The sequence below is a fragment of the Fopius arisanus genome, unplaced genomic scaffold, assembly GCF_000806365.1.
Source record: "Fopius arisanus strain USDA-PBARC FA_bdor unplaced genomic scaffold, ASM80636v1 scaffold00002, whole genome shotgun sequence".
NCBI lineage: Eukaryota > Metazoa > Arthropoda > Insecta > Hymenoptera > Braconidae > Fopius > Fopius arisanus.
The window spans coordinates 1,834,781-1,852,447 of NW_011887741.1; the positions used below are offsets into that span (position 1 = coordinate 1,834,781).

A 17,667-nucleotide genomic window follows, 5' to 3' on the forward strand; every position below is an offset into this window, starting at 1 on the left:
GAAAGGAACAAAGAACATCTAATTTAGTTTTCTTAAAAAAATACCGTCAATTTAATTATTCCGAGTAAGCGTCTATAATACTATAAATTAATTATTACATCATCATCAGTCTAAATTCGCTTACATCAACGCAATGATCCGCTGGTCGATTTCTGAAATCATTAATACCAAATAAACACCAGAGTATTGCAGTTAATTATTAAATTAATATGTACAATTACATGATTGAGACCGAAAATACCGAAAATATTTCAAAATATACAAAATTTCATAAAATTCATTCATCTGAATTCGATGAACGTTATCCCATTACGGACTTAAAAATAATTAAAAACAACTGTCAGTAGGTAAAAATAGAAATATCCACAAAGTTACAAATTATATAAAATTGAAATCAAGAACGAAGAGGTGAATGGGACAAGTCGATTTCCTTGTATCTTTTAGATTTATCCATCGAAAAATTACGCATTAGCTGACTCGACCTTGCACCCTTCGCCCCATCGCCACTGAATTCCATTAAAATAAATCCGCAGAACAGGAATTAAAAAAAAATTGAGCCAATGTTTGGAAAACCCAAGAAATCACAACCAAATGCCGTCCGTGGGCTCAAAAAATGATCACAACCAGCGAGTGGCGAGGAAAAACGATAATAGGAAGCTACCGTTCCAATAAATAATGTTATATCCTAAATTAGGCAATTGGTTCGATAATCTAGTTCATGGTCCTTCAGCACGACTCAAAGTCCCTCCTTTCAAATATTATGCATTACTCATTTCTCTGCAGTTTTTTATAGTTTGCAGTCACTGATACGAAATCTTATCTCTACGTGAGACATTGGAAATAATCGACATGAGTCGTAGAAATTCTAAGGCTTTAATATTCCTCTTGTTTTTTATCGAAAGATGAGATCATGGAAATACCTCTGAAAACTGAAAAACCAGAAGACCATATCACTGCAACCGCATTGTTACCAAATCCGTATATAATTTAAATAATTCAGCAACAAAATGGAAAAACAACGCGAGTCAAATTTCAAATTTTCCCATTTATCGATTTATCTCGGAAGTTATCAATTTACGGTGAAAACAGAAAAGGACTTTCTTGTTGACTATTAAATTTCCGAGACAAAATGTATTTTCGTCTTTTCTCCTAAAATCGCTTGTTTTTAAAATAAATTGATATTTGAGGAGACTGTTATTCGAATCGGTTTATTTTTCCACTTGGCTTCTGACTTAATGAATGGAGTGAAAAAAAAATCGTATACCTTTTGATTTAAAACCCTTACCAGAGGGACAAGCATCGAGTAACGTCTAATAACACTAACTTGGCAAGACATCAATTGAGTTGATTATAATATTGTCCGGTCGCCCACGTAAAATCTATATTCGCAGTTCCGTCGACTCAGCCTAACGTAAATAAAATTCTCTCGTCATCGTCACGATTGGAACGATTCGAAGAAAAAAAAAGAGAACAATTCTCGAGAGTATATTATGTACTCGAAATTTACCGCCACGACAGCAGAAATAAATCGTTTCAATGAGAGCCGTTTTGTGATGATTGGAATATTTTTTTTTGGAAGTGACTTAGGGGCCTGATGACGGCCTTTCCCAACAGCACAACCATCTTCTCCAGAGTGGAGGGGGTTTTCTACGACGTGACAACAAATTGGCACCACCACGTCTTGTGCTGAGTGCACTGACTATCGCCTGATCGAAGGCCTCTTTCAGGTCGTGCTGAGTAAGTGCCGATGTCTCGACGTAACTCACTGCTCCAAGCCTCTGGGCCAGCCGATGACCCTGAGCTGTGGTTATCGGTGCCTGACCGTATCTAGCTAATTGCAGCATCAGGCGAACATCCGAGCGGAGATCACTCTTTGTACCCACCTGTAAATCAATAATTTTGGATCAATCAATCTTTCATTTCCACGTCCCCATTACCGATCTATCTCGATATCTCGAATATCTCGATAATGAGTGAGCTGAGAGGAAAATGCGATAAGGGATTTTTGTTCAGAATCTTACAGCCTACAAAAAAGGAAGAGATAAGTTTTTCAATGGTGTCAACGGTTTCACGAATATTTGGGAAAAATTCAAGATAATCAGTGGATTGTCATGTAGCAAATTGCGGAAGACTGCAATTAATCTATTTCTGTACTTACGATGATAATCGGTGCATGAGGGCAATACTTTCTGACCTCGTCCACCCATCTGGAAGTAACACTGTGATAACTCGATGGGCACACAACGCTGTAGCAAACCAGGAAGACATCGGTCTCAGGATAGCACAGCGATCTCAGGGGATCAAAGTCATCCTGTCCAGCTGTGTCACACAGCTGAACATTCAGGGGCAGGCCGTCGACGTTGACCACCACTGAAAATAGATTCATGAAGACATCAGCTTGGACAATGAATTCTAAATAACTCATGCAAAGATGATGGAAACCTTTAATAATAGTTCAACCGAGTCATATGTATCCCTGGCATTTCATAACATTTACTGCTGTATGACATTTGCGTGGGTTCATCAATAATCGAAATATCGGCGATACGTAATCGCTCAATACCGCGATAATTATTTCACTCCATTCCTGGAAACTCGATGGAAAAAAAATTGTGCATCTGATTGAAAGTCGATTTGTGTCTGTCGGATATCTCCGAACTCACAGGAGATAGCGAAATATTTGTTGGAGCTTTTTCATAGATAATTTGATCGGCTACAAAAAATGTTTTATCAAAAAATCTGCTATCACATCGGGCTTCGGAGATATTCAGTAAAAACTGATTGTTAAACCAGTTTTTTTCTCGTAATCGGTTTAGGATTGGGTTTAGGGCTATTAATTAAGTTAATGATTAATTATTATGGCTTTTTTAATAAAAAAATTTAATCCACTGATTGAAATCCCGTGTGAAACTGAAACCCAAGCCACAACCGGTCTACTAGATACCCGGAATTTCCTATACCCGGGATTTTTCGAGCAGTAATTTAATCCCTCTTTCGTGAATTGCTGTGCACAAGTGGCATCCTCTCTTTTCACAAGCCACACAAGCCATTGCCAGTGGCGGTATACTCTCACCTGTTGCCCTGTCTGTCTACCTTGGTGTGTACAGTCACTCCAGAAATCACCAGTACCCCTGCACCCAATAAAACAACTAGCCCGATGACTCAGACGCTCAACCACGAGCCATTCAACAAACAGATAAACAATATCTAGACCTATTAATTATGGATAAACCAAATTGACATGACAATGGGAATTTTTCATCAACAATCAACAATCAGGCGAAGAAATTAAATAACAAAAATGAGAAAATATGTTATTTCAAGTACTTGAGATATTCATGCCATTTCATGAACTTTTAATTTTCAGAACAATTAATTATGAAAAATCGGGCAATCGTGAATAAAAGAATAAAAACGAGAAAAATTGTATTTTTAAAAATAAAAATAAACATAAAAATTCAGGGGAATAGAAATTATGTGAATAAAGGGAACAAAAAGAAAATTGTGAACAATAAATATTGAAGGATAATTGTTTTTTGATTATGAGAGGAAATTTTTTTGGATATCGAGGGATTCCCAAGAGATAAAAATAAAAATATTTCCAATCCTGAATTTCCCCCTGGACTGTACCCTCTCCGGTCGACTGCCCATGAAACTCTCCCAGTGTAGCATCTCCCCCACAATTGCCTCCACCGGGTGAAAAAAAAAAAGAAGAAAGAAGAGAAGAGAATATCCCGACATACCATTGTAATTATCAAATGCAGTGGGCACATATTCTCCAGGAAAACCATTGGTCGAGTATGAGACAACGAGACTTGTCTTGCCAACAGCTCCATCACCCACCAGCACCACTTTAATCCTTCTGTCGAGTTCCTGGACATTTTGCCTGACACCCCCAGTGGCACGTTTCACCTGCATCTGCATCATTTGTCCACCCTTGAGGAGGGGTTTTGTCCAGTTGGAGTGTGATGACGGTGGCATTATTCCACAATTATCCTCCCTCATAAATAAATATCACTTTCACTATCACCAATCGATGATAAACCTCCAATGGCCACCAGCACGACAATCGCTATCAGTTTTTTACCCTCAACTTGTTGAAGCCACTGACACCATCTCCCCCCACCTCCACTTTATTTATCACAAACGGGAGGAACAGCTGTTCCGTTCCATGCGCACCAGCATCCCCAAGAAGCCCAGGACACCCAGAGTCCAGAGATTTTTTTTTTTCACCTGGGGTTTATTTCGAGGGTGGGGAATTGGTGAGGGCGATAACTCAGGGTGAAACTGTGGGTTCTGTGATCGGGGCAATTTGGCAGTTGGGGGAGACTTTTTTTTTTTTGTCCAGAGAAAAATGAGAGGATTGGAAGGAGAGGACAGAACGCACTCGTGTCGGATGCACGACTGATTCACCTGCCTGGGATGTGGAGCCACCTGTTGTTGGGTGGTGAAAGACGAGGCGAAGGGAAGTTCGAGGCCGACCTCGTCGCCTCGGTGTCTGTCGGTTGTCTAATGAGAGGGGGTAAACAACTCTAATTAGTTGATTGTGACTTTAACTGGGGGAAGAAATGGAGACGACGATTTTTTATGAAAACACTTGGGTCTTCTTGTCAGGTCTTGTAATGACATTAATTAGAATTCAATTTAATTGATTCATTATTTTTATTCATTTTTTCGCGCTTTTCAATCAATTAATCAATTAATTAATAGACGATAATTTATTGATGGAGTCGATTAATGAATTAATTCATTCATGATTTTATGTTGAAAATGGTTTGAGTTAATTGGAATAAACAAATTAGTGACGAAACTAGAAATGAAGTTCCAGTTTTTTATTCTGGATTTTATTAATTACATTCTGGCAATTAATGATTTAGTAATTCTATGTAGAAATCGATATTAGTCGATTGAAAGAATTGATTAATGATTTTGTATAGAAATTTGTTTAATTTAATTTAATTACGCTAATTATTGCTGAACTTAAATGAGATTTTCTCAGGGAAATCAATTACGCCCCAAGTGACAGAAGGGCATAACCGCCACCTAAATTAGATGGATTAAAAATTAATAATAAATGATTATCAGAACTTGAATCTTTGTTCTCAAATTGTTCAATTAGTCTAGAACTCATGATATTTAATTTAATCAAAAATAAAATTAACGCGATTTCAAGAGAATGTGGCCTTGAAAAAAAAAGGCGAGACTGTGGATTTTGAGTAATCGATTAATTTTTGAGTCATGAATGTTTAATAAAAAATTTGAACCGCACATTTCGCAGGGTCTTCTACTACCGATCAAATATTCCTATTCAGATAAGTAAATAAACAATGAAAAACGAACAAAAAAATTCTAAATCCGAATTTCCCTATAAATTCAACAATTTACTTAGATCTCTTAGAAAAAAAGGCGACATGCGCAGTGCAAAAATCACTTAGAAATAGTTAATCCCCAGTCGCCTGAAAATGTGCTCGATAAATTCTCTAAATCCCGTATACGGTGCAGCACGTGTGGAGGTTCACGTGCACCACCCGATCGAGGGTTGTCCTTGAGGATTGAATCAAGGGCTTCACCTCGTGGAATCGTCAAATGTGGGGATATCGACGGAGCAAGGAGAACAGAGCAAAACAGAGGGTAAAAACAGTAGACATAACCCCAAAGCCACCAGCCAGTTGATCCCATCAGGTTAATTGGATTGAGGATGTCAATTTTTAGGATTTTAAGAGGAAATCGACACGTGCGGTGAGTTATCACTCATTATTTTACTTCTCATTTGAAACTGAGTTGTTGTGACAGCAGGTGCACCTCGTGGGAGACACTCAAGACTCAGGTGCCGATCAGGTATGCAACCACTGCCAATCCTGAGAATAAATTTGGAGGGCTGTGGAGTTTATCCAGGAGATGGAGAGTCAGTCTACCTATTGGGGTTGGGGTGTCACTGATTGCTGTTCTGCAGTGGAGACACCTCAGGAGATATCCTTATGCTGTTGATGGGGATGTGGTCCAGGGACCCATAAGTGACTTAATGGTAATTTATTCATCTTCATCTTAATTTTCCAGTCGTCTGTTTTCAATTTATGTTCAGGTATTTTTAGTTGGAATTTTATGGGTCCTATTTTTCTTAATTAGTCACCTCCAGGTACATATCATACCCCTCAGGGTAGCGGATAATTCAATTGAATGATTTCTCGTGTTGTATTTTCAGGTGGATTGTTACTGCTGCCTTCCCTTGAGGATCACCAGCCGAGCATTTGGTTGGTTTGCAAGTGTGGAACTCCCCAAGGGTTTCAGGCCCTTCGTCTTTAATCTCTATGCAAGGACTTTTCATGCAAATCTACAGGAAATTGACTCGGACCTTGCGTCCTTCCCAAGTCTCGTGGATTTCTTCGTGAGATCGTTGAGAGACGATGCCAGACCAATTGCTCAAAACACTGATATCGTGAGTAAATCATCATGTGTTTTAGTCGATGGAAGTGGACGCACGTATGATGCTGTTCACTGAATTATTCATAAATAAATGAAGTTTAGGTCTCTCCCTCAGATGGTAAAGTCCTGCACTTCGGTCCCGTCACTTCCTGTCGTGTGGAGCAGGTCAAAGGCATGACCTATGATCTCAGGCACTTCCTGGGTGATTCGAGGCCATCGAAAATCGGTGGACAAATTCCATACAGCAAAGAGGATAATGATCACTATGTCAAGTCCCTCTTGAAGAATCCTGCCAACAAACTTTATCAGTTAACTGTTTATCTCGCTCCTGGGGATTATCATCGGTTTCACAGTCCCGCCAATTGGAGGATCGACCTGAGGAGACATTTTCAAGGTTTGCTGCATTTCACTATTTTTTATTGATTCAAAATTTTGTGCGTTAAATACAATCTCTCTTTATTTTTATTGAAATGGGTGTAGTTGCGATAAAAATTTTCGAATGTGAAAATGTGAAAATTATAATTACTTCGTTAAAAATAATTCAATTATCATCAAATTCAACGTCCAATCGATGTTTTCGAAAAAATAAATTTTTTCATCGTTTACAACGTTATAAATTTAGTATAACAATGAATAACGAACGATTGATTTCCTGTTTTCCAGGAAAACTACTGAGTGTAAACCCAAAAATAGCAAGTTGGCTACCAGACTTATTCTCCTTAAACGAGCGTGTGGTTTACCTTGGGGAGTGGTCAGGTGGTTTCATGGCGTATGCAGCTGTTGGTGCTACCAATGTGGGCTCCATCCGAGTCTACTGTGATAAAACCCTAGCAACGAACAAACGAAAGTGGCCAAGAGGAAAAATCTGGGAGGACGCCAACCTCGACTGTGTCAACGTCAAGAAAGGAGAGCTATTCGGTGAGTTCAGAATGGGCTCCACAGTGGTATTGCTGTTTGAGGCGCCCGAGAATTTTCAATTTTCCGTTGATGTTGGTCAGCCCATCAAGGTGGGGCAGGGCCTCGCTGAGGGCTTTGTCGAGCCCAGAAGGAGAAGAAATCAAATTGATTTGAGTAAAAGTGTTAATGAAGCCGTTGAACGTATCACTCCAGCTGGGAATTCCAACTGAGGGACTCATGTTTACAGATTTTGATTGAAAATCTGGTCTCAAGACGTCAAATCCCTTTTTCATGACTCCTGGGGCTTTCATGGCTTCGATCCAATGAAAGACTTTTTGTAAATACTTGGACAATAGTTTTATTACAAAGTCTGTATCAAATGCTGTAAATATACCTTGTTAATCTTGCCTGTTTTATCTCATTGTTACCCCAGAGAATTACCAGGAAATAGTCGCATTGAGTCACGTGATGCTCTCGTTTTACCGATAAAACTCGGGGAAGCTGATGCACACCACCCAAGGACTCTTGAAAAATCACATACCACGATCAGTGAACATTTAATCACCTATGCATGACTACAGTAATTAAGTGGGGTCGACTTTCAGGCGCCAGTTGCAGAAATTATTTTACACCCTTAATTATTTCAATGACTTGACTCCCAGGATGGAATTGTCATTTTTCTTCCCTAGAAATAATTTAAATAATTTAAACAATTCAAATAATTTATATAATGAAAGTTGTGCTGTCAATTTGAATCATTAGTCACATCCCATGGCATTTGGCTTGTCCACAATTATCAAAAATTTACGTTACAACTTCGAGGAGAAGTTTCAGACACGTCGATGTTCCACTGACCTGCTTATACCCAGCAGCTGACCACAATGCTATTGCCTGCAATTACTTCCCCTTTCCACCCCTTTCCCTTCTACACCGGTTTTTCCATTTTTCCATTTTATTTTAGTGGTATATCCACTGGTTAAGGGCTGTAGCTGCGTGTGAAGGGGTGGAATCGTTGGTAGACTCAAGACCAAGTCAGGTACATCGCGTGTTTAATTTATGCCTGATTCACAGATTTATTTATACGTTGATGAATGCCTGAGTGGGCGAGGGATTTGATCACTAGGGTGTAGAGATATTTTTAATGAGATTCGATTTTTCCCGGGGGGGACATTGATTATTGTGGGGGGAACATCAGTTTTTTTAATATTGCACAATATCTCGGGATGTGGGGTATTTATAAATTTTTGGGGACTTTTCATTTCATTTTTTCGATTTGAAACTCATTTTCACGGCGCAATTGAACAGGAAAAATCGGAGGAAAAGAGGGAAATGTCATTCGTGGGAATTTTCCAGAATTTTCCTCCATCTCCCACGGGAAAATTTATAGATTTCTATCTCCATATTAATTACGTAATTTTTGCGGTTTGAATCGAATTTTCAACGGGCAAATGAACAGAAAAAAAATTTTGGAAAAAGGAGAAAACGTCATTCGTGGGAATTTTCCCGAATTTTCCTCCATCTCGCAAGGGAAAATTGTTAATTACATAATTTTTCCGGTTTGAATTGAATTTTTATGGTGCAAATGAAACGGAAAAAAAAATTCAGAAAAAGGGGAAAATGTCATTCGTGGGAATTTTCCAGAATTTTCATCAATCTCCGGATGGAAAATTATTAACTGGAAAATCTGATAATAAATCATAGATTTCTATCTCTATATTAATTACATAATTTTTGCGGTTTGAATCGAATTTTCATGGTGCAAATGAACAGAAAAAAAAATTCGGAAAATTCGGAAAACGTCGATCATGGGAATTTTTCCGAATTTTCCTCCATCTCGCAATGGAAAATTGTTAATTACATAATTTTTTCGGTTTAAATCGAATTTTTATGTTGCAAATCAACAGAAAAAAAAATTTATGAAAAAGGATAAAATATTGAAAAATTCGTGGAAATTTTCCCGGATTTTCCTCAATCGTCCAGAGAAAAATAGTTAACGCAGCAAAATGAAGTTGACATTCTCACCCCCTAATTTCCTCCACCCCACCGAGCTAGAAAATTACCCCAATCCCATGACATTAAATACCCGCAGACAAAACCTCGTCATGTAACACCATCCCAATTACGCAATACCACTGCATCGAGAAATAATTACCTCCGCCACCCTATTGCTGGAATTATCTCTTGGATAATATCCCCTGGATGCACTACCTTACTCCTCTCTCCAGATAAATAAATAAATCCGCACATAAAGCGACACTGGTTACATATCTGCAGGTAATTTAAAGTTTGGAGTGTGCAACTGCAGTGGAATGTCTGCAGGTAATTGAAGAAATAAATTTAGAACGAGAGAATCGATGAGCGGGAATAGTACTTTAGGGATTAACCATTGGATTCTCGTTGACGTTGAAGCGCTTGATGGTGTCTATTTCAATGAGATATTTTACCTTTTCCACCCTATGACATTTGGAGTCACTAAAAAAAACTCTCAAGCTGATTGACAAAGCAACGAGTTGAATCGATTCTTCCGACCAGTTTATCATCGAATCATTGTTACACTGGATTTTTTTAGAGCCATCGTAATGGGCGCATGTTCTCGTTTATACACATGGACGGAATATCGATCCATGTACTTGTTGCTATTTAAGTTGAATCTAGATCTTTTGTCTTGGCTTTTTTCAGTTTAGGGTTCACAATGGAGAGCCTAATGACGTCGGCTCCATCGAGAACAGCAGGATAAACAGTCTGCCTGTTTGCTAATTGGACATGAATGTTTTATACCAGCTGGTGGCGTTGATAATTATCTCTAGAAGAGAAACTGTTTTCTAATTTCGTTGGATTTCACTGGATTCAAAGAAACTCATGGAAAACCGTGATAATTTTTTGTGTGACAACTCAGGAGATCCATTTAATTTCCGCGAAAACCATTAGCTTAATCATTTTTTCCTGCAGGGGAGAATTAAATGGAGTTGCAACCGGATGAACTGAAATTGTCGTGGTGTAAAAAAGTGAAGTGATGCGGAATTGAAAAGCGGGAAATAAAGTATGAATTGGAGCTGCTTCTCATCTTTAATGAGATATTTCCGGAATGTGAGTTTAATTAGTAAATCGATATTGTGTATTTTGTCGTTGGATCAGAGGAATCCCGGATGAGAGAGGTGTCGGGGGTGGCTCTGGGGTACGTGGGGTGAAAGCATAACGAGGGACGCTTGTAGCTGATGGCGTTAATTTTCCGTGTTCTCGGGGTGTCCGTCGCCGAGGGTCTTTATTGAGGCTGGAGGACAAGGGGATTCCTGAACGCAGGATTAACTTGAAGTAATTGGAGACCTGGAACAGCGATTGTTCCACTATCCATAATCAATTCCAAAGTTGCATGTGGCAACATCAATTTGAACTTCCGAGTATAATTACAGATAGAATTGATGATGTAAAGTCATGGGGATTTTTGGGCGATTTCGATTCGGTTCTGATAATAATAATTGTATTGCTTGTGTGGACATGTCCTTGGATAAACTACACTGATTATTATTCGTTTTCTTTAAATACCGAATGTACGAATTCTTATCGAACCCTCAATTGTTCTATCGGAATCATTCCTCTCATGAAGTCAATTATTCCGTTTGAACTTATGAATCCCTGAGCCGATGATTCCATCGAAATCATCCCTCCCTGGAACCGAATTGCTCGTTAAAACTCATGGAACCCTTGAACCGGTTCCAGACCGAACAAGAATTCAAACCGAAGAAAAAAATTCAGTTCTCTCTCTCAGTAAAATTAGCATAAAAAAAAATTGTCAACAAAAATAATTGGAAAATTGAAATAAAAATTATGGAGCTCATTAACTTATTCTCCAAAAAATCGCAGATATCCGAGAAATAGATATCCGAAAAATTCGTGCATTCTACGCTATTTAATTTGGCGGCTTCTCCGTGAAATATTCAAAATATATTGAAACGACGAATCATACCAATTACGTTTTCGCCAACTCGGACTGACCATTGTTCACTTCAAACCAAAATAATCCTCAAAACTTTGAAAGATCTGGAGGTGAAAAAAAAATAGAGTTGTGCGGGGAGAAGTTGCGCAGTTGTAGTGAAATACGCGTGCCGTCGCGACGTACCTCAGTGAGCGTCCCGACGCCGGTGGCGCAGGTTTCGGCGGAAATTCACCCGTTCAAGTGATTAAAGTCGGAGAAATTCGGAGAAGTGATTGGTTAATTCGATTATCCCGCGTAGGAGATGTTAGATGGGTGCTGATGGCCATTTTCGGGTGACGCTTTCCGTCAGGAAAGAACCTGGTGCCGGTCCTGTCTTCTGCAAAATGGAGACATCGGCGAGGTTCAGGCAGCTCAAGACTGTAAAACTCAGCTGCGATTCTACTTACCGATTTGATATCAGCTTCAAACCGCCGCAATTGCTGCAGTAGGCACCACTTCATTATTATTAATTATTTCGATCACTTTTCCTTTTACTCAAGTAATTTCCCGAATTCCCGAATTTTCCATTTACAAAATTACTCAGATTTATTCCAACAAAATAATAAAATCATATTTATATCAAATGCCGATATCTCCTCGTTTTCAAAGTTCCTGATTAATTTTTGAGAAAAGATTAATTAAATTGATGTAAAAAAAATGCAGCTGAAACGGAAAGAATTCACGTTTAATTATTTTTTTATTTAATTATTTAATTTCTATTTTTATTTAATATTACTTTCTTGCATTTTGTTTTCATTTAATAACTCATGAAGTTTCGAGGTAGTGGGGAAATTCTCCTGCGTCTTTCCTAAACTTTTAGGAAGAATCCCAAAATTTTAGAAATTAAATTGAAATTCAAAAATTGAAAGCACACAGAATCACCTCGAAAGCACACCATTTCAAATTCCCGATGTCTCTCGGCCCTAAAGGTCGACGAATTTCGTCAAAGCCCTGGAATTTTCCTCGAAATTCCCCCAGGATTTATCTCCCGCATCCATTAATCCTCACCTAGGCACAAAGTCCGAGATTATTAGTGCACTTTTTGCCGTAAACAGCTCCCAGCAAGAACTAATGAGGATTTTTTTCAAATTTATTCCACCAAGAAGACAATGTTTAATTAATGAGATTTTAAATTAAAACGGAAATTTAAACCCCAATGTGACTAATTCCGAATTCCACTGCATCCAGAATTTCTGGAATTCCAAAAAAGAGTAATTACTCCAGTATCCGAGTATTTGTGAAGTGTTGCATACGAATAAAGAGATCTCGTTCTTGGCCCCGAAGTAGATAACTATTAAAAACAAAAAGCAGACAGACAATGGTTAGTAAAATGATGAAATCACGCGATCTGGGGTAGAAATGCATTTTCACGCTCAACGCGTTCCACTATCTTACCTCGTAAACATTCGAACACCCGGATCCCCAGGAAGTATCGTCCAGATGGGAATGGATAGCCGCGAGAACAGTAGCAGCTGGTTTTCAAAGAAAATTGAACTTATGACCTATTGCTGGTGCATTTTTGTTTCCCCGTGCACCCACACATTAGCTATACTCCACGAAGGTCACCAGATACTGTTATTACTCTGAGACTCGGTTTTGGCACTAAACCAACCGTATTTCACCATTTTTTTTTCCTCCTCTCCCAGCTTTATGAGATTTGTGGCAGTTGTTAGTGAAGTTCTGGCACTTGTTTTTTGTTTGGTATACTGTATCCGAAGGCCAAGATTTTCTCGTCACTCGTTGGACACTTCGGAAGTGATTGCTACAGAAAATAAATTCCACCTGAAATTCAAAGATCATACATTTTGGTCTATTTCTACATCAATTCATTCTCAAACCATTCATCCTACCCGAAAATATCAAAAGAGATTTTCTTTAGAGAATTTAATCAGCTGAAGAAAAGTCCTTTGACGTTTCCGCGTGAAAATTATTGATTTCGAAATAAATGGATAATTACCGGAAGGATCAATTCTTAAATACTCGGTTTTTTTTTGTCTCAACAGTTTAATTTATTCATTCATTCTCAAACCACTCATCCTACCCGAAAATATCAAAAGAGATTTTCTTTAGAGAATTTAATCAGCTGAAAAAAAGTTCTTTGACGTTTCCGCGTGAAAATTATTGATTTCGAAATAAATGGATAATTACCGGAAGGATCAATTCTTAAATACTCGGTTTTTTTTTGTCTCAACAGTTTAATTTATTCATTCATTCTCAAACCACTCATCCTACCCGAAAATATCAAAAGAGATTTTCTTTAGAGAATTTAATCAGCTGAAGAAAAGTCCTTTGATGTTTCCGTGTGAAAATTATTGATTTCGAAATAAATGGATAATTACCGGAAGGATCAATTCTTGAATACTTGGTTTTTTTTGTCTCAACAGTTTAATTTATTAATTCATTCTCAAACCATTCATCCTACCCGAAAATATCAAGAGAGATTTTCTTTAGAGAATTTAATCAGCTGAAAAAAAGTCCTTTGACATTTCCGCGTGAAAATTATTGATTTCGAAATAAATGGATAATTACCGGAAGGATCAATTCTTGAATACTCAGTTTTTTTTGTCTCCGCAGTTTAAGACGTTGGGGATGAACTTGGAGATTTTTTCACTGTCTCAAACAATTGTTTAACGAAATATTCGGCTATTTTTGTATCTCTTCCTGGGGATATCCATTACCCTCGATTTTTATTGAAAGCACATGATGAAAGAGAGGACGGATGTGAAAATAATCGAGTGCCTTTTGAAATTGGAGTATACCGCACACTTGAGCATCTGGATTCCAGTTTTCTACGAATATTTTCTGGGATAAGCTTTCGCTGGAGTTCAAATGAGCGGTCTGAAGAGCCATTGTCGCTTTACCAGGAGCCAAAACTCCAATATGATCGTTAGTTGCTAGGAAGTTGGCCAGTACGTAATGGAGGAGTTCCTATGAAGTCCTAAATCCACAAGTTCAACATTGAGCTTTTATTTATCGACTCCAGTTTTAGGCTAGCACCTCTCTTGACTGAGGCATCAAAAATAATCTCTGATGTAAGATTGTGAGCAACTGAAGGCATCGAACTCCTCCTTGTTAGAGAAAACACGACCCGAAATGATTTTTCATGCTCCTACTTGCGATTATCACTGGAGGGGAAATTTTTTTTTTACATCCACTTATCGCTAGCAAACAAGGAAAATAATCCTGGTTATGGTCTGGTGCACTCGTTATTCTGTTCAAAATATAATTAACTGGTTAAAGTTTAAATCAGCTCAAAACTTGCTGGAAACTGCTGGACTCTATATTCGGCTATTCCGTAATACTCAACCTCATAATTAATTTTGAATAATCTCTACCCATAATTCCAATGGAAATCGATTATGGATTCAATTATTTAGGAAGAGTATTTTCAGAAAAATGTCGTTTGCAGTCAGCTCCAGATGAACCCGACTAGCTTGATAATAATTATTATGATCTTGAGTAAATTCTCTCAGTTATTCTCTAGTTATCAATAGTAAAGAATTCCGAAAATTTCTTCAAGTCAGGAAATTTAGGACTTGAACATAGTGACTGAAGTGTTCTGAAGGATACCGGTTCGAAACTCGAAGGGGACTACATTTTTTGCTCTGGTTTGAACTCTTGGTCGGCTTGGAATCATCGGTTCCCAGGGTTCCACGAGTTATGAGGGAACAATTGGGTTCATTGGAGGGTTGATTCCAATCGAACAATTCAGGGTTCCATCAAGATAATTACGTATGTTCGGGACTTAATAACAAAGAATAATCAGAATAATAATCAGGGGATTCTATCCAAGGACAATATCCCACATACCATCCAATCCAAGTAATATTATCATTATCACCTGGTAACAATAGAGAATTATTTGACTGGGAATTATTCGAAGAGAATCTTCTGATAAAATACATTCTTTTCTCAAGCAAATGGATTCTCCGCAAAGATCTATTTTTTTTTTCTCAATGCAAGCAATTTCGGCCATCATTCCGGCTGTCGGGCGTTGCCAGATTGAAAACAACTTATCCTGAAACCTCCGCGAGTTCTTATTGAATGGTTTATCCTTGGAAAAGGCTCAAAGAGAGAATAATACAAATTCCCTGGAGATACCAAATTCCCTCGAAGGAGAGATAAATTCCTCCAGTCTACGGCATCATTCTTAATTTGAAAAAAATGCGTCTTTCATCTTTTGCGACCTTCCGCGAGTTCTCGATTTCATGAATAATTTCGCGATATACGAAATATAAAATAGGAGAAGATAAAATATAAAAAGAGAACATCTCGATGAATATTGATCCTCGCTCATGATCCACCGGAGTTATTTGATCTTATGCGTCACGTGTCCGTCCACGATCTCCAATGTTCTTCAATGGATTAACGCAAAAGTTGTAATGATTTAGTAATTATCGACTGCTGTCGAATTTTGAGCGGATAGAGCATCGCGTGTACATGTAATTGAAATGGAAAATTGGTCATGGAAAATTTACTCGTAAAATTATTTCTCCGGGTGACCTAAAACTGTGGAAGCTCTTTTGCTTTGCAGAAATAATGAGAATGTCAATAAATGCAAGTAAATAGAAGTTTTGAAGCGATTGAAGTTTTACTGGGGCCACGTCGTCTATTTACGCTGCGGTAATAGTTGATTACTCTGTCAATTTCCTGAATATCACGCACTATACCGATATCAACCTTTCTAATTGTGTAATTATCTCGAGAATGAGCGGTTCTAGAGGGAAATCTCATACCACATTTTTTATAGACAAAGAAGTTCTCTACAAAAAATGTCCTTTGAAGTTTGCTCTAAATCCACGCGTTACGGAGATTTTTACTCCGGAGTAATGGAGTAAAAAAATCCAGTGTGAGATTGAAGGTTTGTCAATTTTTGTAATTATCTCGTTAATGAGTGGTTTTAGGGGGATAAGTTATAACTTCTTTTTTGTAGATGAGAAAATTTTCGATATAAATTCCCTTTGACGTTTTTTCATAAATTCGGTGATAGCCGAGATAGAGGCGGCATTGAATCTTTTGTTCAACGAGAAAGTAATAAATTGTGTAGTAGTCGGGCAATCGTTCAATATCCGGCACCGGATATTTCTCGACAAATATGTGGACATCGTGTTGGAAGGTTGGCGAGCCGTGATAGTACTCCTGGAGAATGAAATAAACTCGGAAAATTAATTGCAAAAGGGGAAACTGAGTCGTCACATAGGTTTCATCGATTTGCGGTGCATTGTAATGGGTTTCTGTGATTGCGCATCACTGAGTATGAATGATATTCAAGGTTCATGCTAATTCTGGAGAAAACAGCAAACTTCTGATGAATACTTCCCTCTGTCAGTTCAATTGATTTTATGGTAATTCGGGGTATGAGAATTGCCATGAAAATTGCTCAGCGCAATTCGCAAAATGCTAGTGAATTTTCTGAGGTAATAACTCGATATTTACATATGATTTACGATTTTCGGAGGGATTGAGAAGTGAATGAGAAAAGGCTAAAACCACCAACAATTACATGACAATTACATGAAAAATACATGATAATTAAATGAAGTGCTCTATTATACTATAACCAAAAACGTGAAAAAAAAATGTAATTATTTATTCAAAAAGAATAGCATGTTTCTTTTTATTTTACCACACACCATAAAATACGCGCGCGTCAAGATGTAATATAAAAACTCAAGGATTAATTCTTGAGTAGATGTTAAATGAATAATAATAATGAGGTAATGGGGCATTTGGACTTTCAGATCGCTGAGTATCGGTGGTAAACCGGTGGAGGCGATAGAACGCGCCCGGGATGGTACAGCTTGCGCTTACAGCACTTATTACAGCACAAAGGATGTGACACCGAGTGCACGTGGTCATCGGGAGGAATTGCCAATTGCAATGCGTGTACTTGCCTCGGGGTACCTCACCACCTGCCTCCAGATAAAGTATTACAAACCCGATGACCACAGCCACTGCGAATGGGGCTCCAGATTGCACTGCATCGAGCTCGACTGCTCAAGTGTCGAGGGAAGACTTGTTACAGTGGACAAAGAGACCTATCGAAAACTCGGAATTGAATCTTAGCATTCGACCAACGAACCCAGGACCCCGGAATCCCCTGAAAAAATTTTTTCATTCGAAAGTCAGTGGTGGAAATTCACCTGAGGGCACGTACACGACGATATCATCGGTTATTATTTCAAAATATCATTCTATTCTGCAAACAATTGGGAAAAGAAGAGGAATAAATTAATTGTGGTAATAGGGGGAAATTTAAATCGAAAGAAAAATCCGGAATTTTCAATACCGCAGTTTTTCTCGGAAAATCAGTGGTGGAAATTTCGTTGGATAGCGTTTGCAAGAATCTGGTCATTAATTAATTATAAAATCTC

At 38.2% G+C, this 17,667-nt stretch overlaps 3 protein-coding genes across 4 annotated transcripts; 2 read left to right on the top strand and 1 right to left on the bottom strand.

The window, feature by feature from the left end:
• Positions 1–6: 6 nt before the first annotated feature.
• Positions 7–4,431, bottom strand: LOC105266754 (ras-related C3 botulinum toxin substrate 1). Of its 2 annotated transcripts, XR_892188.1 has the most exons (4): positions 3,744–4,431; positions 2,159–2,370; positions 1,265–1,883; positions 7–929 (listed from the first exon to the last, which is right to left on the bottom strand). XR_892188.1 is itself a non-coding variant. In XM_011305151.1 (3 exons), exons 1-3 carry the CDS (start codon positions 4,003–4,005, stop codon positions 1,584–1,586), a joined length of 774 nt encoding a protein of 257 aa, XP_011303453.1. In that variant the 5' UTR covers positions 4,006–4,431; the 3' UTR covers positions 7–1,583. The 2 variants fall into 2 exon arrangements, 1 of the variants encoding a protein (XP_011303453.1); XM_011305151.1 differs by having other exon boundaries at positions 7–1,883.
• Positions 4,432–5,219: 788 nt separating this feature from the next.
• Pisd (phosphatidylserine decarboxylase) lies at positions 5,220–7,727 on the top strand. The gene is made up of 5 exons (XM_011305166.1): positions 5,220–5,739; positions 5,794–6,025; positions 6,203–6,436; positions 6,526–6,817; positions 7,087–7,727. Exons 1-5 carry the CDS (start codon positions 5,699–5,701, stop codon positions 7,548–7,550), a joined length of 1,263 nt encoding a protein of 420 aa, XP_011303468.1. The 5' UTR covers positions 5,220–5,698; the 3' UTR covers positions 7,551–7,727.
• A 3,691-nt stretch (positions 7,728–11,418) lies between these two features.
• On the top strand, positions 11,419–17,633 carry LOC105266772 (CB1 cannabinoid receptor-interacting protein 1). The gene is made up of 2 exons (XM_011305178.1): positions 11,419–11,738; positions 17,035–17,633. The coding sequence occupies exons 1-2, from the start codon at positions 11,563–11,565 to the stop codon at positions 17,357–17,359; spliced, it is 501 nt and encodes a 166-aa protein (XP_011303480.1). The 5' UTR covers positions 11,419–11,562; the 3' UTR covers positions 17,360–17,633.
• The last annotated feature ends 34 nt before the right edge of the window (positions 17,634–17,667 follow it).

Coding starts and splice junctions, on each gene's coding strand:
- Pisd (XM_011305166.1), top strand. CDS start 5,699: ATGTCAATTTTTAGGATTTTAAGAGGAAATCGACACGTGCG. Junction 5,740..5,793: donor AGAGGAAATCGACACGTGCG/GTGAGTTATCAC, acceptor TTGTTGTGACAG/CAGGTGCACCTCGTGGGAGA. Junction 6,437..6,525: donor TTGCTCAAAACACTGATATC/GTGAGTAAATCA, acceptor AATGAAGTTTAG/GTCTCTCCCTCAGATGGTAA.
- LOC105266772 (XM_011305178.1), top strand. CDS start 11,563: ATGGGTGCTGATGGCCATTTTCGGGTGACGCTTTCCGTCAGGAAAGAA. Junction 11,739..17,034: donor AAACCGCCGCAATTGCTGCA/GTAGGCACCACT, acceptor TTGGACTTTCAG/ATCGCTGAGTATCGGTGGTA.
- LOC105266754 (XM_011305151.1), bottom strand. CDS start 4,005: ATGAGGGAGGATAATTGTGGAATAATGCCACCGTCATCACACTCCAAC. Junction 2,371..3,743: donor TGCATTTGATAATTACAATG/GTATGTCGGGAT, acceptor ATCTATTTTCAG/TGGTGGTCAACGTCGACGGC. Junction 1,884..2,158: donor CTCATGCACCGATTATCATC/GTAAGTACAGAA, acceptor ATTGATTTACAG/GTGGGTACAAAGAGTGATCT.